At 40.0% G+C, this 23,489-nt stretch overlaps 1 protein-coding gene across 2 annotated transcripts in view; it reads right to left on the bottom strand.

Annotated features, from left to right (window-relative positions):
• Positions 1-23,489, bottom strand: part of uap1 (UDP-N-acetylglucosamine pyrophosphorylase 1) — a 56,418-nt gene that overhangs the window by 1,593 nt on the left and 31,336 nt on the right. Inside the window, exons 5-9 of one of the 2 annotated variants that reach the window (XM_073063539.1) lie at positions 11,773-11,966; positions 11,536-11,676; positions 8,924-9,112; positions 6,978-7,025; positions 5,288-5,354 (exon numbers count right to left, since the gene is read on the bottom strand). In XM_073063539.1, the coding sequence (XP_072919640.1) occupies positions 5,288-5,354; positions 6,978-7,025; positions 8,924-9,112; positions 11,536-11,676; positions 11,773-11,966 (639 nt within the window). The remainder of the gene's footprint in view (positions 1-5,287; positions 5,355-6,977; positions 7,026-8,923; positions 9,113-11,535; positions 11,677-11,772; positions 11,967-23,489) is intronic. The other variant, XM_073063540.1, reaches the window with a different exon arrangement.

Below are 23,489 nucleotides of genomic sequence, written 5' to 3'. Positions count from 1 at the left end.
AATTTGAGAAGAATGCATCCTTTTAATGTACTAGCTGAACAATCCCAGTCCCAAATAAATCAAACATTGGTGCCTCAATTGTGTTCCTGGCAGAAGCAGGCTTACAGTATATTTGAGTTCATAAGAACCGTTAATGCATTCATGTAGTAAGTAAAGGCCAGTATTTAATGGCCTCAGAGGTGGGGGAGAGATGCAAAGGGAAGGCAATATATTTTCAACTCGAGGAAATTGCAGGGGAGTCTAGAGATATTTTCCTGTCATTGTCCTTCATAGCAGTAGAGGTTTGGAACCTGCTGTCAGAATAGGCCAGACAAATCAGAAAGCTACAGAACCTATGCCTCTATAACTCCCTCTACAACTAGATCCTTAACTTCCTGACCAGAAGACCACAACCTGTGCAGATTGGAAATAACATCTCCACTTCGCTGACAATCATATCTGGCACACCCCAGGGGTGTGTGCTTATCTCACTGCTCTATTCTCTCACGACTGTGTGGCTAGGTACAGCTCAAATGCCATTTATAAATTTGCTGATGATACAACCATTGTTGGCAGAAGTTTGGATGATGACGAAAGAGCATACAGGAGCGGGATATACCAGTTAGCTGAGTGGTGTTACAGCAGCAAACTTGCACTCGATGACAGAAAGATCAAAGAGCTGATTGTGGACTTCAGAAAGGGCAAGACGAAGGAACACAAACAAATCCTTATAGAAGGATCGGAAGAGGAGAGAGTGAGCAATTTCAAGTTCCTGGGTGTCAATATCTCTGAGGTCCTAAGCTGAACGCAACATATTATTGCAGCTATAAAGAAGGTAAGACAGTGGCTGTATTTCATTCAGAATTTGAGATTTGGTTTGTCAACTAAAACACTCGAAAACTTCTACAAATGTACTGTGGAATGCATTCTGACTAGCTGATGTGAGTGTGGGGTGGGGGGGGGAGGGTGCTACTGCACCAGATTGCAGAAAGTTGCAAAATTAGACAGCTCCATCATGGGTACTAGCCTCCATAATATCCAAGACATCTTCAAGGAGCAATGCCTTAGTAAGGCGGCATCCATCATTAAGGATCCCCACCACCCAGGACATGCCCTCTTCTCATTGTTACCATCGGGAAGGAGGTACAGAAGCCTGAAGGCACACACTCAGCGATTCAGAAACAGCTTTGCACCCGCTGCCATCTGATTTCTAAATGGACATTGAACCCACGAACACCAACTCACTATTTTTTTTATTTTTTCATCTTATTTTAACTTAACTACTCAATAGACATAGATATACCTACTGTAATTCAGTCTTTTTTCCTCTGTACATTATTTATCATATATTTCATTGTACTACTGCCGTAAAATTAATGAATGTCACAATATATGCTGGTGATATTAAACGATTCTGATTCTGAAATATCATGTATTTTGTAGATTGTATCTCTTGTAATTGGCAGTGCATTTGTGATGGAGTAAGTACACATTTAGATCAATTGACAGTTGTCAAAAATCAAACTGCTTTCTTCTAAATGGTGTGAAGTTTCTTATTGCTGTTGGATTTCCATTCTTCCAGACAACTGAAGTGTAGTGCAGTGAACTCTCAACCTACACCCCATTGATGGTGGAAAGACTGTGAATCGTCAGGAGATAACTACTCAGTGTAATAGTCCGGCTTCTGACTGGGGTTCCTGCTGCTACTGCGGCTTCACTTATTAAATATCCGGGCAATAGCGATTTCCAGAGAGAAGATAGTGAAGGAATTAGTAATTGGATGTCACTGCAATATATATAATAGCACATGCCCAAATGTGTATCGTCATTTTATGTGCAGTCATAGACTATGTTGTTATGTGTAGAACTCTGAATGGAACAGATCATAGAATCAGACATCATCACCATTTTCAAACATACGATGGAGCATAAGTCAAAGATGAAGCAACTGAATATGGGTGGTCTAAGAATGGAGATGGGGGGGCACAATGACAAATGACTTCCATTAACCACAATACCTTCCTTTATGCAAGGTTTGACAATGGTCAGTGCAGGTTTTTCTCTTTGCTTTGTATTTTTCAAGTTCTATATAGTGGACCACTACTAAGAGCAAAAAAAACTTTTTCTTAAGAAATATGCATTGAGAAAAAGAATAAGGAGATAGTGATAAATAGAACAAGCTTTCTAGGGGAGTGCTGGGGAGCGCATGTTATCGGGGATAGAGATTGGGTTCGATGAATGGGAAGTCCAGAATATACAAGAAATCAAGACATTGAGGCTCAGTTAAGGAAACAGGAACTGTGGGGGGGGGGGGGGTACATTCATTGTACAGGAGCCTCAGGACCCACACCACCAGATTCAGTTCAGGAACAGTTATTACCCCTCAACCATCAGGCTCTTGGACCAGAGGGAGTACTTCACCACACCACATCACTGAACTGTTTCCAAAACCTATAGACTCACATTCAAGGACTCTTTATCTCATGTTCTTGATATTTATTGCTTATTTATTATTATTATTATTTTCTTTTTTTCTCTTTGTATTTGCAAGGTTTGTTGCCTTTTGCATATTGGCTGTCTAATTTATTAGGCACGGTCTTTCATCGATTTTATAGTGTTTCTATGTATTTACTGAGAATGCCTGCAAGAAAATTAATCTCAGGGCTGTATATGGTGACATATATATACCTTGATAATAAATTTACTTTGAATTTTGTATTAGGATAATGTTCTTGGGTACTGAAGCCAAGAGTAAGCTTTGGTTCGAGAGGGAATGGGGTAGGATGATATAAAACAAATACCAAACTAAATGAAGGAGGAAGTTTAGCCCAACAGGAGAAAGCACAGACTTTTCAGCGGACGGGATATACGCCCCTGCTGCAATCTCATTCTAGTAAAATTATCCCTTACCCAACATGGATCCTAGGGACAACTTATAAATTTGACATTGAGTCAAAGTTGGTATAAGCCATGACTCCAAAACACAGTGCTGATGACCACCCTTGCTCTTGTTCCCCATGCTATTCTCTTGTACGAACACCTAACCTGCCTACCTGGATCCCATTTTCAACATAAGATACGTATTTTCCAAAACACTCTATAGGTGGATGAAACAAAACAGGATCGAGAACAGGATAAAGCTAGGGAGTTCAGGACACCAGATGAACCTTCCCAGCCAGGGTTCTTCAAATTGCTTCACCTGAGAAGCACTGCATAGCACAATTTTTGTAGGAGTGGTAAGTTAGCCAGCAATAAGGGTTACATAAGTATTTATTTAATACGCATTCTGGGGGTATAGTAATTGAATCAAATGCCATGCATCATTAATGTGCTGGATTTTGTTGGCTACTCAGATGGACAAACTGGTCATTTTGTCCTAGCAGCAGAGCAGTCTTGCTGGAATTTCCCTGAACTACCCTCCTAAATTACACAGCAGGTTTTACCTGCATTAAGATTCAAGACCCCAAAGGTCAGGAGACAATCTTGTTTCTGCTCTAAATGCTTTGTGCATATAAATTTTAAATAACTATTTGTAGTAATTACAGCTTTATATATTCAAAGCACCATTCAAACTTCCCTGGCAATAAAAAGACATTGGGGCAATATTGAAGGAGCAGCTTCTTCCCTGTATTATCAAAAAACTCTATTCCCTCCCAGAAATGCTGCTTTGTTTAGGGGTGCAGAAAGTCAATGAAATTGCTTTTCCGCATCCAGACGGTATAGGCTTAGAGGTGGGAGAACAATGGGCCATAAATCCAGTACAGAGACTAGGCCATCACATGTTCAAAATTAATGACAATGGCAGATTACATAATGATCAATTCCCTTCAGAGCTCATCAGACAACAAAGTAGTATATGGCTATGAAAAACAAAGCATTTGGGCATGGGCTAATAAACAAATTGCAATGATATTCGATTGCCAACGCCTCCAGTCCTGGAATTCCTCATTGACCTGAAATTTAACATATGCATCCCAGCTGGCGCAAGAACCAGCCAGAAACTGGATATCTTGCAAAGAGTGTCTTACTTCCTGACTACTCCCTGTCAATGAAGTTGAAAGTTAGGAGCATAGTGAACAACCCTCCCATTGTCTGGAAGTGCAAATCCAATAACTCTACGGCAGCCTACAGCACTTAGAACAAAGCAACTTGACTGATTGACAGCCAGTCCATTGCTCTGTAGATTTACTATTCCATCATCAATGCACTGCTACTATAGGTATAGTTTATGAATGACACTACAGAAGATTGTCCAGCCAATTCTGGTCTAGTTTTATATCTCCACCTTCCACTGAGATGTGTAATTCAACTTAATGAATCACCACAATCATACAGCAAAAATAATTCCCTCATAAATCCTTTAGGCAAAAAGCTCCAGAATTCTGACTGTGAGACTAGGAACAGTAATGTAAAAGTCAGGTTGGTGGGCAATTTTCTGGCAATGTTGGAAGTGGCGAGTATCTTCACACCTGCTACACTGATTTTTCAATTGTCTTTTGGAGCTGACACTAAAGACTCAGTGAATTAAAGGGCATTCTGAGGCCAAAGATTCAAAGCCTTTTCACCACTTCATCAGATACAAATGGGGAGTATCATGGAACATTTGTAACTGAACTGATGAGTGCAGTTCAATGGCAAATGGGGCAAACCAGCCCCCTTCCACCATCCTAATCATTCACTGTCTGCACTCCTGGTACATTATCACTGGAACGCGCATTACTTTCAGGATACACCACAGCAACTTGCCATGGTTTCTTCAGCAGCATCTCCTAATTTCAAACTTTACCACCCAAAGGGACAAGGGAGTGATACCACATGCAGGTTCTTCTTCAAGTCTACTGCTAACATTCACTGTTAAACTATCTGCTTAAGTCCCTCCATGATAGCACAATAAGGGTAGCTTCGCTATATAGATTGCAACAAATCAAGATAAAGCTCACTATCATCTTCAAGGGCAAATTGATCCACTGGTTTTGATAATTATGCCCATGTCCAGTAAATTAAATAAAACATCACAAAAAAAAATCGGTCCCAAACATGAAGCAAGCAGCAGAAGAAATCAACTGTACTTAGCAGATATCTGTCCATTGTATGTTTAGAATGTGCTCTTCACCACAATAAATATTTACAAAGTTGCATAATTCATTGAAAGCTCACTGATCAAAAATGTTTTCAAAGCTGGAATTTCTCAGCCTTAAGAAAATTTCTTGACTAAATACCATAGTGTTTGTAATAGTTTGGAATAACTGACCAACAATGTCACTGCAGGATCCGAAGGACCCACTCTTCTACACACTACAAGACTCACCTCTCCAGCATAAGATACAAGCGCAGAAATTTCACATTTGATTGGAAGATCTGTCAACTCCTTCAGACTGAAAAGTAAAATTCAATCTTCAGCAACTTAAAAAACATTCAGTCAGCAAATGCAGGCCTCCTTAGAATCTATTCACCACCCTACACAAAACAGCATCAATAATTCATAGTGAATCTCAATAAATTTCGTAATACTTCTGGTCAAATTAGGATTTAAGATTACCTTTTTTTAAGTTAGTGGCTGTATTATCACAGAACATCACTTGTTTCATGTGCTATGACAATGAAGTATCTATTGTGAAAGGCAAGATTTAATCTAATCACTCTGGATCAATGGTAGCAAAATTGGCCTATAAGGTTCAAAACTCATGTTGCAGATTAACTGAGATCCTCTATATAATGGACCAAAATTTCAGAACAGTAAAGAGAGAAAAAAATTTGCATGGACAATATCAAATCAGCTAATACTTTATAATGATGTCCAATAACATTGTAAGTCATTTAGTCTAAGTATTCAGTTACAATAAATATGCCTTGTAGGTTAAAGGTATTCAAGCCAATTTCTAAACCTGGAAGTAAAGATTGTGATTGGAAGAACCATCAACACATTTATGAGCAAATTCACTCTCAGCTAACTTTGTAATCAATGTGCTCTAATTCAGTTTTCTATTCTACTATCCCCAATAATAGTGGAATAAAAGACAACAATTTTAAAATAATTTTGATTAATAGTGGATAGATTCTTCAGAAGACACAGCACTGCTTAATTAAATGCCCCAAACCATCCACCAATACTTTAGTTAACATGCTAAAGATACTCATGCATGCAAACCTTGTTTAGTGTTAGTATGTGCCTTTTCATCACTCATCTGATAAGATTAGTATTTACCTGAAACTGCCAATGTCTAAACCCTGGTGAGACTTTAAGGGATACAGACATGAATTATTTCTAAGGCTCAATGACATTGTCCAGTCAATTAGCATTTCAGATATAGGAAAAAAACATCTTGGGAACAATAATACAAAAAAAAAATCAAATGAAATATTTCCATGGTTTTAGGAGAGAGTGTACAGTATATCCACAAATGGATCAATATTAAACAGCAAATTAAAAGAAAACTAAAATATAAAAATTCTCAAACTAAGAACTAAATGTAAAATGGAACTAAGTTGGGTTTTATATCCTAATGTTTTAAAAGGCAGTCTGGCTAAGTACAAAGTAACTTCACATTATTTTTGTTTACAAGCGATACAATGACCTATAAAGAATACAAAATCGGATCAGGTGGTGACTAACCCTCACGTTCCAATTCATTTATAATGTAGCTGCAAGAAAACCTCCATTCTACTGCTGTTAAGAGTTCTTAAATTTCCAATGAAAGCTAGCTTATATTGGAGGGACAATACATTTATGCTTACCTAACAAATAAAATAGCCTCTATACAAATAACAATGACAAGTATAATTTTACTAACCATACTAGTGAACCAAAATACTACATTTAAACATATAACCCCCCCCCCCCCCCCAAGAAAACTCATGTTTTCCATTCAGCTTTTACACACTGGCAGTAAGTACAAAGTGGCAAGTATTCCCCTTCAGTCTACAGTGTTTTGCTTTTAGTCAGTAGCAAAGCAGCAATGACCCATCACCATGCATTAAACTGAACCCAAAATATTTACTTGTCATTGACAACAGCAGTGACTGCCTCTGACATTCCAGTTGCCGAACTGCCACATGGGAAGAAAGAGTGAGTTAATGGGAAAATAAAATGCAACAAAACCATAAAAGTTACAAATGAATTTGGGATCAAAATAAAAATAAACAAAGCTACTACATATAGAATGTATTTAAATTTCAGATGTGAATTTTTGTAGATTTTAAAAGACTGCTGAAAGATGGATAACATCAATTTTCAATCTACAATTTTCTCCTCTGTATTTAAATAAAAGCAAAACAGGATTACAAGATAAACTGGCTAGTCTATTTTCTAAGTTAACATTAAATTCATCGACTCACCGTACACATTTCGTAGAGACCTCGAACATAATGTGGACACCATAACAATCATGACATCATAACATAATAGTGCTTTGTTTTCTATGAATGTGCTGTAATAACTATTACTTTTTTCTAGATTATACTGTATTAATTTTTATCAATTAAATCAGGAGCCAAAACATGCATAAATGTAATCATTTGGGGAAACAAAATTAAAAATGTTTTTGTCTCCACTAACATAACTTAACAAAATGGAAATGTGAAATTTAAATTTCTATGAAAACACAAGGAAAATCTTAAGTAAAAACATACATAACTATTGTATTATTAATTTCTTTTCTTTCTTTAGTAAAGTCATGAAGGCTACGACATTGAAAATCTACTTTCAGCTCATTGTTAAATTGTAATAAAAAGCAGCCAGATATCACATGAGAAACACTTCATACAATAAATGAAAAATAATCTAAATGGGAAATTAAACCTAAATAAATTCTGAATGTAATTATTTATTTCAATGTCATCAATAACAATTAGACTTTATGTGAGAACTACAGCCACGACAAGTATTTAGGAAATGGAAGGGAGCAAAGCATAGAGGAAAATTTCAATTAGGAGCGAAGTTGTGCTAAGAAAATTGAAGGGGCTGAAGACTAATAAATCTCCAGGTCCTGAAGAACTTCATCTTAGAATCTTAAAATGAGTGGCCAATGAGATGGATAGTGTAGCTACTAGAGACAGCAGATGCCGTAATCTGGAGCAAAAAGGAAGCTACTGAAGGAACTCAACAGGTGAAGCAGCATTTGTGCAGGGAAATGGACAAGTGTTTCTGGTTGAGATCCTTCATCTGCACTGTAAAGTTAGAGGGCAGATAGCCTGTATAAATGTGAGGAGAAGGCTTGAAGCAAGAGCTGGCAAGCAAAGGGTAGATCCAGGTGAGAGAGGATAACTGGCGGATGGGGGAGGAAAGTGTGGTTATAGTCACAGGGGCAGAAAGGTGATGTGGAAATAAAAAGATGCAGGTTATGGAATCTGATAAGAAAGCAAGGTGGAGTGGAACCAAATAAGGGAGATCTGTGATGTAGTACAGAGCTCTGCAACACCTTGGCAAAAATAAATTTAGTAATTTAGGTACTTGAGCAGTCAGGGCAGCTTACAGAATGTTATCATCTGTTGCTAGGACAACTGAATACAATTAAAAGTAGAGAAGTTATGCTACAGTTAAATAGGACATTGTTGAAACCAATATACTGCATATGGTGTGGGAGGATGTGAAAGCACTGGAAGCAGTTACTGTTTAGTACTGGAATGGACGAGTTGCCTTATGAGGCAAGTCTTTAAACACATAATGAGAAAATAAAAGATGGTCATGCAAGAACTTGTCAAATCACTGCAATCCATCTGCGGGAAATCCTTCCAATCTATACTTGAGTTGGCTGGTAAGAATTTGACCTAGTCACAAACTATGTAAACTGATGTATACCTACAGCAACCTGCTATGTATTTGGAAAGAAACCAAAATGCAGTATGTAGACTTAGTTTGCATCTTCTGGGTGATAGAACTTGTAGATTTAAGAATTGCTATTAAAGAAAGGTAAAATTAATTGTAGATCTTCATTTAAATGCATACCTGGGAATTGCAGGAATCCTTGTTCCATTTTCATCAACAAAGTGACCACCCGCGTTTAGAACCCAGCGATGGTGGAGAGACATCAATGCATGACGAGCTGTTGTTGGTGTATCTTTCCCATCTTGACTATCTGCGTTCTTCAGTGGAGAAAACTCATCCTCTCGTAAGACTTCAAATGTTACAAATTTCCTATGAAAATATATGTGATTATATGACTCTGAAACTACACATATTAAATTCCTACACACTAATTGAGCATAAATATATCCCAAACTATCCAGTGGTACATTCCTTGTTAGCTTGCTTTTTTCCAAGCAAGTCATTTTTCTCCTTTATTTAAGAGATTGATAAATATATTAATCAACTTATTTGGTTTGATGAGGAATGTATGCTTAGAAGTTTCAAAGAGTAACCAAACAAAAACTGTATTCCTGGTTATCAATCCTGGACCTCGGTGGTTAACATATTCCTTTAAAAAAGAAACAGATGAAGTCTGCATCCTTCAAGCTAAGAGGAACATAAGAATGGAAAAGAATTCCAATAAAATGATGGATGAGATGTATATATCTGCAACTCATTGATGCAGTTAAAAAGAAGAAATGACAGCAGCTATATTTCATTAGGAGTTTGAGGAGTTTTGCTTGGTCACTGAAGATACTCACAAATTTCTACAGATGTACTGTGGAAAGCATTCTAACAGGTTGCATCACCATTTGGTGAAGGGGGAGGGTACTGCATAGGATTGAAATAGGCTGTAGAAACTTGCGAACTCAGTCAGCTCTATCCTGGGCAGTAGCCTCACCAGCATCCAGTACATCTTCAAGCAGTGGTGCCTCAGAAAGGTAGCATCCAACATTAACAACCCCCATGCCCCGGGGCATGCCTTCTTTTCATTGCTAGCATCATGGAAGAAGTACAGGAGTGTGAAGGAACACACTGAATGATTCAGGAATAGCTTATTCCCCTCTGCCATCAGATTTCTGAATGGACTTTGAACCCATGAACACTACCTTACTACTTTTTTCTCTCTTTTTGCACTGCTTATTTAATTAAACTTTTATATATTATATACATTTCTCACTGTAATTTGGAGATTTTATTATCATGTATTGCAAAGCACTGCTGCCGCATGCCACACAACAACAAATTTCACAGCATATGCCAGTCAAATTAAAACCGATTCTGATATGCTTTGGATAAATAGCATCCTATCAAAGGCTAATGCCACACAAACAGAACGCTAGTGGTTACTGCAGACACCAGTATGATTTCCAAAAGTATACTTACATCATAGTGATATCGCGTTCCAAGCAGTAAGAAAAACACATTCACTTCGGAACATTAACCTTTGAAATGGGAAGAGCAACATTGGCCCAAATGCTAATTACCTTCTACCAGCAATAAGGGTGGTAAAAAGAAATCTAAACTGAATCACCAAGCGGGATATCCAAGAAAAGGTTATCATATTCCTCCCACTAAAAGTCTGTTTCCCCACCTGGAAGCAAAAATTAATAGTTATGGGAAAAAAGTAATATTTTAAAATATCCCTGGTATGTTGTACAGCAACATGAAGATGTGGCTTTGGATATACGAAGACACATAAACAATAGTGCATCACAGCATTTTGGCTGGTGATCTAAGACTGGAAAACTACTTCCATATCCAAAATGAATTCTCAACACCAGTGGGAATAGCGGATGCAGGGGTGGTGAAAGGAGTTAAGAGGGATACACCTTAAATCTAGCATGAGAATCATGATGCACCGTATATTAGCTGGTGGCAAGAGCTTTGTTTACAAGTGCTACACCAAATATTGGCTGTTTACTTGATTGCTTGAGTAGCAAGCCCAATTTCTTGAATAGTTAAAGCCAAGCTGCAATTTAGAAATTGGTGCTGGCAAGTAATCAATATCTAAAACTAACCAAAAAGATATTCATGAAAGGTACAATCCAGGAAGGTGGATTAAAGTCCAATTGATGTTCTGGTGGGGGAGAGGTATCTTTTAATGGGACTAATATTCTAATTTAACAGTGCACACTTCAAATAAGTGCTGCATTCAAATAGAGGTTATTTACCTAGTTCTGGCAAAAGAAATATCTAGTGCAGTCAATCAATATGAAATAATGGCTGATGAAATTTGCAACACAAATCTGTGCAAGCAAATTTAGGCTCCAAAAGCCTAAATATTGTGTGTGCCAAGGTGAATTCTGCAGGCTTTGATATCACGAGTGATTCAGCTTTTTACATAAACCTACTCAGTGAATAGTTTATATAATGAAAAGTTTTTAACTTCCTTTGGCAATGCGCAGTTCGAATCCTGGCATTGAACTCTACAACCATATTGAACTGTTAAATCTGCTCCTAGATCTGGCTCTCTACTTCTGCAAGACATTTCTCCAATTTAACAGTTCCAGAAACCTTGCAGTCAGCTTTGTCAATAATTGCACCATTCTTCAGCTTTTTTTTTGTCAGATTCTTCTCATATATTATCTAGTCTCAAATGAAGATCAGCTTCTCGGACAAGTTATTATTGTACTAAACTGAGAGGCCCTCTTTACAGGAGACATAAAGAAAGAAAATACATTAGAACATTCCCTACAAAGAAAACTTACTTTGAAAACTGAAAGATGTCAAACACAAATTTTTCCATCTTAATTCCATTAGGCTTGTCTGGTTTAATTTGTTGACCTTGATCATTAACGTAAGGAATTTTCTTTCGAGCAATGTGATGCTGTAACTTAGGCTCATGGATTCTGAAGAAACACAAAACGTAGACTTATTCAGCAAATAGCAAAATGGTGACACTTTTGCTTGATGGAATTTGAAGGCAACTATGTATTTTAACTCACTTCACAACATCCTTTAAGAACTGTAGTGTAAAGAAATGGTTACATATGTTCCCTGCATTGAATGTTAAACGTCCATCGGCATTCCTTTTCTGTGCAGTAACCAGAGTGATCTCACTGTACTCCACAACTTTATACAGGCCATCCACTTTACACACGACACCAACAGCCTCCGTTGGATGTGTCTTTTCTACTACCTGAAATTAAATAAAAACAAAATATCTGAAGTTATTTAATAAAAAAAATCTAACATTTTGTTGCAGAGAAAGATTAATAAATTCTAGAATTTGAGCCACTTAGTCAAATAAACACCATGTAAATTGACACCGGCAGGCTTCCAACTTCAAAGTCAAGTTGCTGATTATTTCTCCAAAGTCAAAGGAGTATCAAGAATATTGGAAAAAGCTGTGAATGTAGATTGATTGGGACCTAATATATGCACAGGTCGATTCATTATATCTATTAGCATAAGTAAAACTGAAATCATGATCAAGATGTTCTTTCCTTATCATTTGCTGAGTAATTTAAGAAAAAAATTGCTTCCTTGAAATATAATCCTCTCACAATTAGATAGAACTTGAATTCCCAAAATCATCTGCTTTAAGCAGGGTTCAATCATACTGGTGCCCAAGAAGAAGCTGGTACACTGTCTCAACGCACTTACAGTACGTCCACTGTGATGAAGTGTCTTGAGAGGATTGTCTTAATAGAAACATATTAACTTCTGCCTAATTAGTGGCTTGGATCTGCTCCAATTTGTTTACCATAACAACAGGTCAATGGCAGATACCGTTTCAGTGGCTCTTCAGTCAATCTTTGGAAAATCTGAACAGTGAAGATGCATACATTAGGATGCTCTTCATTGACTACAGCTCTGCATTGAACACTATCATCCCCTCGAAACTAATCAATAAGCTCTAAGACCTAAACCTCGATACCTCCTTGTGCAACCGGATTCTCGATTTCCTCACTTGCAGACTCCAGTCAATTCAGATTAGCATTAGCATCCTCTCCACAATCACTATCAGCACAGGTGCATCACAAACAGGGATGTGTGCTTAGCCCCCTGCTCTACTCACTTTATACGTATGAGTGTAAGGCTAAGTACAGCTCCAAAGCCATGTATATGTTTGCTTATAACACCACAATTTTGTCATTGGCCAAATCAAAGGTGGTAACAAATCAGAATATAGGAGGGAGATTGAAAATCTGGTTGAGTGGTGCCACATCAATAACCTCTCACTCAATAGCAGCAAAAGCAAAGAGCTGATTATTAACTGCAGAAGGAGGAAACTGGCAGTCCCTGAACCAATCCTCATTAGGGTATCAGAGATGGAGAAGGCCAGTACATTTAAATTCCCTGGCATTATCATATCAAAGGATCTGTCCTGGGACCAGCACGTAAATGCCATTAAAAAGAAGGAACAACAGCACCTCTGCTTTCTCAAAAGTCTGTGCAGATTTGGCATGTCATCTGAAACCTTGACAGATGTTTATAGACGCACAGTGGAGAGTATCTCGACTAGTTGCATCACGGCCTGGTTTGGAAACACCAATGCCCAGGAAGAGAAAAGCCTACAAAAAGTATTGGATACCACGCAGTCCATCACAGGAAAACCTCTCTCCACCACTTAACATATCCACAAGGACTACTGCCACACAAAATAAGCATCCACCATCAAGAGCCCCCACCTCACATGCCCTCTTCTTGCCACTGCCATCAGGAAGGAGGAAAAGGAGCCTCAAGTCCCACACCACCAGGTTCAGTAAGTTATTACTCTTCAGCCATCAGGCTCCTGAACTAGCATGGATTATTTCACTAATCTCAATACTGAAATGATCGCACAACCTATGGACTCACTTTCAAAGATTCTACAACTCGTTCTCAGTTTTACTTATTTAGTAGTATTTGCATAATTTGTCTTCTTTTTTACATTGGTTATTTCTCAGCCTTTGAGCATTTTTTTTATTGAGGTCATTGTATGAAAATGAATTACAGGGTAGTATATGGTGATACTACCCTGACACTATATGGTGATAGTATATGGTGCACTTAAATAATAAATTTGAACTGGCATGTACCATGATGTGCAATCACTATGCTTGATATTTGACTATATTCTAAGCAGTATACCAATTTAGTACTTATTTGAATTTAGAGCACACCTAACACTCTTCATCAGCTGCATCCATAAGCAAATTGGAGTGTGAGAGATGGTAATGAGAAAGGATGTATAGAGTGAGGTGTGAGTAGACATATCATGAGGGGCTAGCATTCTACCCTGTGCTACTGAAAAACGGACTACATTCGGGTTGGAACAGGAGTTGGAGATTTTTATCTGGAATGTAATGTGCTGAATCTTCTGAACTGCTGCCCAGTAATTATATTTGCTATTCATCCTTCTTCTTTTCCACTCATTTACAAATTTGTCAGATTGCAAGAACCCAGAGAGCAGACCTCCTTTGACAAGAAATTTTGGATAACTTGGATCATCAAGCAGCAAAGGGCATCTAATCAAGTGCATGACCTAATCTGGAATTTGAGAATCTGTAGGAAGTTGGGGGTAGGGTAGGGATCAAAGTGAAGCATTTTAAAGGAACATAAGGTCTTTTTTGTAGTTTCTTTTGAAATATATTCTTCCTCAGGAGATTGATGGAGAAATCGTGATGATGTATCATAATCGGCTATGCAAGCCATAATCTAAGACTTCCCAGTAAACAGTCTGCTTAGGCCAAACATCAGATGTCATCTGGACTTGCAAGGCCCATCGAGCCCATGTGTTAATGATTCATAACAGACACAGCTTGCCAAACTTCAGTTGGGAGTTCTAATTTTACTAGAGCTTCCCTGGGAGTTGCAGGGAGTTATGAACCAGACTGCCAGCACAGATAGTAGAGTGGTTTTGGGGAAAGATATTGTGAAGAAGGGGCAGAGCAAAGTGACGATGGTGCTAAACGGTGACTCCTTTGCTTGCATCTTCGGAAACAGCTCTATTTCTACCTTTGATATCTCTTTTTTCCCTTTGCAAGGTTCTTTGAAGACCCTGACCTGGAGTTACACTCTGACTTTGGTTCTTTGCAAGAATGGGACCCACTCTCAGGGCCTCACGGCCGGCCGCCTTTTGATATCCCAAGGGCGCGGCCTGGAAGACTAGCGTGCCTTCAGGGTGCCGGATTTTCGCGGCTCTGGAGATGGGCTGATTCTAAGCTGGTGCCCCTGACTGAGGCGTCGTGGGAGAACATGGAACATCAGGAGCAGCGGGTTAGCTGCTGTGGGCTGTGTGTCCACAGACCTGAGCCTTTCTGGGGCTGACTCTCTGGGCACAGAGCTCGGAAAAAACGACACAACAGACTTTTAACATCATAAACCAGCCAGTTGTTTGTTATGTCTACCCTCTCACTATGAAACGGGGACACCTCTTTTTCCCTTATTGGGGGGGGAGAGGGAGGAGGGAGGGAGGGAGGGGGAGAGGGAAAGGGAGAGAGAGAGCGCGTGCGCGCCTGAGGTATGTCTAATTACCAGGTGAACGAGTAGTCTTTGGGGCACTGCAAGTCTGTGTCCTTCTTGATGCTTCGCTGCACACTTGAGAGCTCGGTGGGGGGGCACCGATGCTTTTTTGCTGGTGGGAGTGGGGGATCGTCGCCTTGCTGCTGCTTATGCGTGGGGGGGCTTTGGGGTGCTAGCTTTTAACTGTCGCTCATTCTTTGGGGTACTGTCTTCATGGATGTTTGCAAAGAAAAAGAATTTCGGGATGTATATTGTATACATTTCTCTGACATTAGATGTACCTATTGAAACCTACGTACTGTTACATATATGCGAAGCAAGAATGACAATGGAGCAGCAGGATTAATACTTCTTACTGAGTCACGTTAGCCACTGTACACGCTGTGCAACTTACAGTGCGGGAGCTTTGGAACAAGCCTGCTGAAACGAAAAACATGGACATTCAGAAACCCGTGCCAAAACAGAGCCCTCTACATGTAGGGAGCCCAATCGATCAGTTGCCTGCATGCACATGCCACCTTCTCACAATTACTCTGATACAGTTCACAAGTCAGGAATCAAATGGTTGAGCATGGAATAACGTTCTCAGCTGCACCTATTTCAATGCAAGGAGTATTGTAGGCAAGGCGGATGAGCTTAGAGCATGGATCAGCACATGGAATTATGGCATTGTACCCATTAGTGACACTTGGTTGCAGGAGGGGCAGGACTGGCAGCTCAATGTTCCAGGGTTCCATTGCTTTAGACATGATAGAGTGGGAGGGTCTAAAGGGAAAGAGAATCCAATTACTAGTCAGGGAAAACTTCACAGGGGTACTCTGACAGGATAAACTGGAGGACTCGGCTAATGAGGGTATATGGGTGGAATTGAGGAACAAGAACGGGATTACCACATTAATGGGATTGTATTATAGACCACCCAATAGACAGTAATATTTAGAAGAGCAAATTTGTAGGGAGATCATAGACCGTTGCAAGAAAAATAAAGTTGTAATAGGTGATTTTAACTTTCTCCCATTCTGTAAAAGGGCTGGATGGGATAGAGTTTGTCAAATGTGTTCAGTCAAGTTTCCTTAGTGAATATATAGAGGACTCTAATAGACAGAGTGCAAAGCGGTATCCCGTACTATGGAGTAAGACAGGGCAGGTGACAGAAATGTGTCTTCGGAAAATAATTCCATTAGTTTCAATATAATTATGGAAAAGGAAAGGTCTGGTCCTCAGGTTGATATTCTACATTAGAGAAAGGCCAATTCCGATTGCCTGAGAAAGGATCTGGCAAGTGTGGATTGGGATAGATTGTTTTCTGGCAAAGGGATGTGGGAGGCTGCCAGAAGTGAAATTTTGAGAGGACAGAGTCTGTATGTCCATGTTAGAATAAAAGGCAAGGATAACACATTTAGGGAATTTGGTTTTCAAGAGATATTGAGGCCCTGGTTAAAAAAAAAGAGACAAATAAAAGTAGTAGGCAGCAGGGAACAAATGAGGTACTTGAGGACCTCCATCGATCAGCGTCAACCATGGACGTTGCGTCTCAGCTGTCTACATGATACGCAAGCCAGGGCAGTATGATATGGAGAGCGAACTGTTGCCCATGTGGCAGACCACCCCCTCCATGAAATCCAAAAGACGGCAGAGGCTGATACAGTTTGGCACCAGTGGTGTCACCAGTCAGCACTGAACTCAACGCAGGACTGCCTCAGGGACTCCACTTCAGATTTTTCCTCCGGGTTTACTTCTAAAGCCTTCTCCATGAGTGGGTATAGCTGCAAGGCAGCAGAGGTTTGTGATCAGAGTTTTTCCTTATCCTAGATGAGTTGCCGACCACGGCTGACAAGCCCCATCTGTCCAAAGTAACTGGTTTTAAGGCAGTAACCTGCCTTTGCCACTTCTCCTATCAGTAGAAATTATTCCACTGGGCTTAGGTGCTAAGGCCACAAGTGAAGGCCAGGAGCAGGACTTGGTTGTTAGAGGCTACTTTAGATGCATGCCACTGGGAGTATTTAATAGGTAATGGGAGCTTATCCCCTCTACCGTGCTCATCTATAACAACCTTAAGGAACCTGAGGTACTTCAGAGTAAGAAATACAAGACGGCACTTAAGAGGGAAATCATGAAGACCAAAAGAAGGCACAAGGAGAAAGAGAATCCCAAAGCCACTACTTATATATTAAGAGCAAAAGGATGGCAAGGGACAAAATAGGTCCTTTCAAAGATCAGTGTGGTCATCTCTGTGTGGAAGTTATGGTAAGGCAAAGAGATACCTGGGCTTACTAGTCAATATGGGCGGGGGTGTTTGTGGCAGTGTGAGTGCCACTGTAGGTGAGGGAAGCCTCTGTAGCGAGTCTTTTCTAGAAAGGTCTTCCTGAATCATAGCATCCCTTTTCACAATAGGGGATTCCAGAGATAGGTGTGATAGGAATAATGGAAGGATGTGAAATACACCCAACTTCAAAGTGTCAGCTTATAGTTTCCACTGACTTTCAACATCTCCGTTGTAAATGGTGATTGATCCTGCAAGTAAGAAATTCAAACATATACAATTTACCAAATTGTCAATAGCTAAAACTGATAAACCAATTCTGTATAAAAATAGCAGTTTCCTGTCTTGACTTCTGAACAGCGTGAGTGACAAAGGCCATACAGTTCTCCTTGTGCACAAGTAAGATAAAAATACATTTGAGTCGTAAGAATGCATGTGTTCGGGCCCAGTTAATTTAATTATTTTATTTTATTATATTATCGGTGATGACATATGCATGAAACTGAAAGAGATGGGGGAGATTTAAAATGGAATTTTTGCACCTGTCTTTAGTTGGGAGATGGACAGAGTCCACTGGGAGAAGTCAGAAGTGAAATCATGGACCATATACAGATTAAAAAGGAGATTATTGCTATCTTAGGGAAAATTAGGGTGGATTTAGACCCCAGGGGCTGACAAGGCCCTCCATGGACCTTGTGGGAGGCTACTGCAAAAATTGCAGGTGCTCTTACAGAGGTATATAAAAAATAATGACACAGGTGAGGTGCCAGAGAATTGGAGGATAGCTAATATTGTTATGTTGTTTAAAAAAGGCTCTAGGAATAAGCTAATGATCATGAGCCTGATGTCAATAGTGGGTCAGCTATTCTACGGGAACAGATACATCGTATTTGGATTGACAGGGGCTGAGCAAACACGGGCTAAGCCTTCATATCATGGAGCTGCCTGTTGCAGCCGCCCAGGGGAGAGACGCTGGAGGCACTGTGGGAGACTGCAGCAGTGCAGTGGGCACGCTGGATTAGGGGTTGGCTCCTCCTATCAGTGCTGCCCCCCAGTGTCCACATGATGGAAGACAAGTTGAATCATGTTCGTCTGTAGCTGCACTGCTATTGGACTGCTGGGGGCTTGCTCTTGCCGACAACGTCCATACACCATCAATCTAAAGGACATGACACTCAGGTTATATGTTATATTGTTTTCTGTGTGACCCTATGTTTACTGCTAACATATATGTGTTATGTGTGCCTTGTGCTGTGTATGACTGTTGGTACTGTGTTTTGCTTCTTGGCCCCACGGAACATTTCGTTTCACTGTATTCATGAGTATTTATCTATGGTTAAATGACAATTAAACTTGAACTTTATGCATGTAGGTCATATCCAGCCAATCTTAAGAGTTTTCAAGGGGTTATCAGGAAAGTTGAAGGAAATTCAGTGGCCATTGTCTACTTGGACTTTAGCAAGACCTTTGACAAGATCCCACCTGGGAGAATGATCAAGAGTTTCAACTGCTTGGCATCCAGGATGAGGTGGTAAATTTGATTCAACGAAGGCAGGAAAAGCCAAAGAGTGGTAGTACTGGAGGCCTGTGACTAGTGGTGAGCCACAGGGATTGGTGTTTGATCCATTATTGTTTGTCATCTACATCAACGATCGGGTAATGTAGTAAATTGGATCAGTAAATTTGCTGATGACACCAAGATTTGAGCTATGATGGAGAATGAGGAAGGCCACTAAAGCGTGCAGCAGGATCTGGAGCAGCTAGAAAAATGGGCTGGAAAATAGCAGATAGAATTTAATGTAGATAAGTGTGAGGTGTTGCTCTTTGGTGGGTGTGGGGAGGGGCTTCAAGTTAGGGTAGGACTTACACAGTGGACAGTCGGGTACTGAGGAGTGCAGTAGAACAAAGGGATCTGGAATGCAGATTCATAATTCCTTGAAAGTGTCATCACTGGTAGATAGAGTCATAAAGAGAGCTTTTGGCACATTGAGGCCTAATTTAGAGTACTGTGTACAGTTCTGGTCACCTACCTACAGGTGAAAGAGTGAAAGAGTACAAAAAAAATTAACTTGAGGAGCTGAGTTCCAGGGAAAGATTGAATCGGTTAGTACTATTACCCTGCTGCACTCCTATCTACTATGATGAAGTACTTTGACAGGTTGGACATAGTCAGAATCAACTCCTGCCTAAACAAGAACCTAGACCCTCTGCAATTTGCCTATTGCTAAAATAGGTCTAGAGTAGATGCAATCTCACTGGCTTGTCACTCGGCCTAGAATCATCCGGACAATAGAAATACCTACATCAGGCAGCGGTTTACTATTGCAACTTGGCGTTCAATACAATCATACCCTTAGTACTAAGCAACTAGCTCCAAAACCTGGGGCTCTGTACTTCACTCTGTAACTGGCTACTTGACTTCCTTACCAGGAGACTAGTCAGTGTGGATTGGAAATAACATCTCCTCACTAACAATCAATGCTGGTACACCTCAAGGATGTGTACTTAGCTCACTGTTCCACTCTCTTTACACTCACAACTGTATGGCTAAGCACAGCTCAAATGCCTATTATAAATTTGCCAATGATCCGAATATCGTTGGCAGAATTTCAGATGATGATAAGGAGGCGTACAGGAGCGAGATATATCAGCTGGCCGAGTGGTATCACAACAACAACCTTGCACTGAACATCAGTAAGACCAAGGAATTGGTTGTGGTCTTCAGGAAGGGGAAGTCCAGGAAACACACACACTAATCCTCATCGGGGGATCAGTAGTGGAAAGAGTGAGCAGTTTCAAATTCCTGGGTGTCAACATCTCTGAAGGTCTAACCTAGGATCAAAATATTGATGCGAGTACAAAGAAGGCTGGACAGAGACTATACTTCACTAGGAGTTTCAGGAGAATTGGTATGTCACCAAAGACTCCTGCAAACTTCTACAGATGTACCGTGGAGAGCATTCTAACTAGTTGTATCACCATCTGGTATGGAACGGCACTTTACAGGATCAGTAAAAGCTACAGAAAGTTGTAACTTCAGCCTGCTCCAACACGTGCACTAGCCCCCCCAGCATCGAGAGGCCTTCTAAAGATGATACCTCAAAACGGCAGCATCCATCATTAAAGACCCCCATCACCCAGGACATACTCTCTTCTCATCGCTACCAGCCAGGTGGTGGTATAGGAGCCTGAAGGCACACACTCACATTTCAGGAACAGCTTCTTCCCTTCTGCCATCAGAACCATGAACACCTCACATTTTCCCCCTCTTTTTGCACTACTTATTTAATTTAGTTTTTATATATATTTTTTATTGTAATTTATAGTTTATTATTATTATGCAGTGCAATGTACAGATGCCACAAAACAACAAATGTCATGACATATGCCAGTGATATTAAATCTGATTTTGCTACTTTATTCCTTGGAGCATTAGGGAATGAGGAGAGATTTGATAGAGGCATTAAAACAAATTATGAGAAGTATAGATTGGTAAATACAGGCAGGTTTTTTCCATGCGATTGGGTGAGACTAGAACTACAGGTCATTGATTAAGAGTGAAGGTGAAATACGTAAAGGGAAATGCTTCACTCAGAGGGTGGTGAGAGTACGGAACAAGCACCAGCAGAAGTAGTGAATGCAGGTTCAATTTCAACAGTTAAGATAAATTTGGATAAGTATATGGATGGGAGGGGCATGGAAGGCTTTGTTCCATGTTCAGGTCAGTGGGACTAGGCAAAGTAATAGCTCGGTAGACCAGATGGGCCGAAGAGCCTGCTCCTGTGCTGTGGTGCTTCATGACTCTAAAGGCTCACTGCAAATTAATAAACAAGTCATGGAGAAATGTGAATACAAGGTCAATACTGAGGACTCAAAGTATTGCAAGTTCAAATACCTCACATGGTGCTAATTAATAAACATGTCTTCAAACATCACACAGCAACTGTGCCAGTGTACTAAATTTGTCACAGACATGATATTCAGCTCCCCAGAGTTATTGGCACAATTGGAGGAAAATGTGAGCATGTATCTATCCCCTTTGCTTTCTTTGCCCTCTCTACTTCATTTTTACCTGGAATAAATGATAGCCACATCAGCCTACAGATTTCACAGAAAGACTCAAATAAAGGTGTTAGGCTTTCCTCCAGATGTTGGGAGATCAATCTGATCCTCCTGGGAGTGTGGAAACTATCATAATACCTGATCCTCACACTCTCCCCTCACTTTTCCAGAATTTCTTCTGACTTGCAACATACAAGATACAATCTAGGTCTCATTTTGGGCATGTTTAGTGAGATGCTGGGAAGCATTGTTCAATGTCAAGGTAGCAACCACCAACTTTGCTTAGCTGTGCATGTACGCTCCAACGGGAAACATGCTTGCGGACCCCACCATCATGCAGCAGCATCTGAAAGATCATTTTGCAGCATGCTTGGCTGTACCAGCCATTCAGTATCTGAATGATACAATGCAAGTTTTGACTGTTTGGAAACAAGGAACGTAACATAATACCATAGCAGTCTTGCAAATCATCCTCCACAGTTTTATAGGACTGTTTTGCATCCCCTCCAGTGTGTGGGAATAATTCTGCAGAGTATATACAGTGTATTTATTGCCCTTTGTCAAAATGACGTTTTTCCTCGCATTACTGCCATATTGCTATTGCTTCTGCAGCTACCTGCTAGTCACTCAGCCCAAAGTTGTTGCTGACGGAAACTTTAAGCCTGTATCAAGATCACTGTCAACTCTAATCTGCGCAGGTGCCCAGCCGTACAGTAACTGAAATGCTCCCGCACACATTGCCTTTGTTGCTGCGCAGCTTGAACTTCCTTTCACAGAATGTTAATAAAATTTTGAAATTATGCTAACATAATTTTGAAATCTATGTTAGTATAGTCGTGAAGTACCTTGTAATTGTGTTCATGAATATGATACATAAATTTTCCAAATAATAAACATATCACCTTTACTTTGAAACATTTTAGAGTTTCAATGTATTTACATTGTCAGTATTTCAAATTACAACACTGTTACAAATTGTAACAATGAACACAAAATGGAATTCAGTAGCTCATCGTTGATAACCCATCAGTCCGCTGAACGCAAACATTTATACTTTTAAAGCCGGCGTAGGTTTCAGGCCATGTAAACATTTCCAGCTCACAGCAATGGTTAGACCATACAGCTGTAAATAAATCAGAGGGAATGTTGATCAAGACATTCTGAATCTCGATTAGTTCGTGGTTATCTTTATCATACATCTGCTAAGCATGAGAGGTACTCGCAGAATCTGGAAATCTAGAACAATACACACAATGTGCGAAGCACACCTGCAGCAGAGTGTGTATCTGCTAAGCATGCCTAGCACAAGGATAATGAATATTGCATTAGGACAATGACCCACGGAATACAGGCAGTAAAAAAATGCTCAAAAGTGCACCAGACAAGCAAAGAAAGGCGATGACAGGCACCAAAGAAATTATAATGGTGGTAAAGAATTTTGTTTACAAGATGGTGTAGTTAATATTTACAAATGTGATATGGAATTTTTATGTTATGTTTTTAATTTTTGCACTGCAGTCAAGTGCACACTGATAGGTGTGGCAGATTGAAGGCAAGATGTACAACTATATAGTGAATCAAGTTGCAAGATTTTGGCATTCTCTAATGGCAATAATGCGAGGAGGGCATGTCCTGAATAGTGAGGGTTTTTGGTGATGGGTTCCGCCTTCTTGAGGCAGCACCTCTTGAAGTTGTTCTGAATGGTGGTAGTGGTTGGGGGGGGGGGGTTCTTACCATATTGAAACTGGGTGAGTCTACAACCTTCTGCAGCCTCTTGCAGCTGTCTGTGCTTGGGACTGCGATGCAACCAGTCAGAACGCTGTTCATCTACAGAAATCTGTAAGAGTCTTAGGTGACATACCAAATCTCCTCAAGCTCCCACTGGCA

Source organism: Hemitrygon akajei, chromosome 12 (genome assembly GCF_048418815.1).
Source record: "Hemitrygon akajei chromosome 12, sHemAka1.3, whole genome shotgun sequence".
In the NCBI taxonomy this organism is placed as follows: Eukaryota; Metazoa; Chordata; class Chondrichthyes; order Myliobatiformes; family Dasyatidae; genus Hemitrygon; species Hemitrygon akajei.
This window is presented reverse-complemented; position numbering and strand designations above follow the sequence as displayed.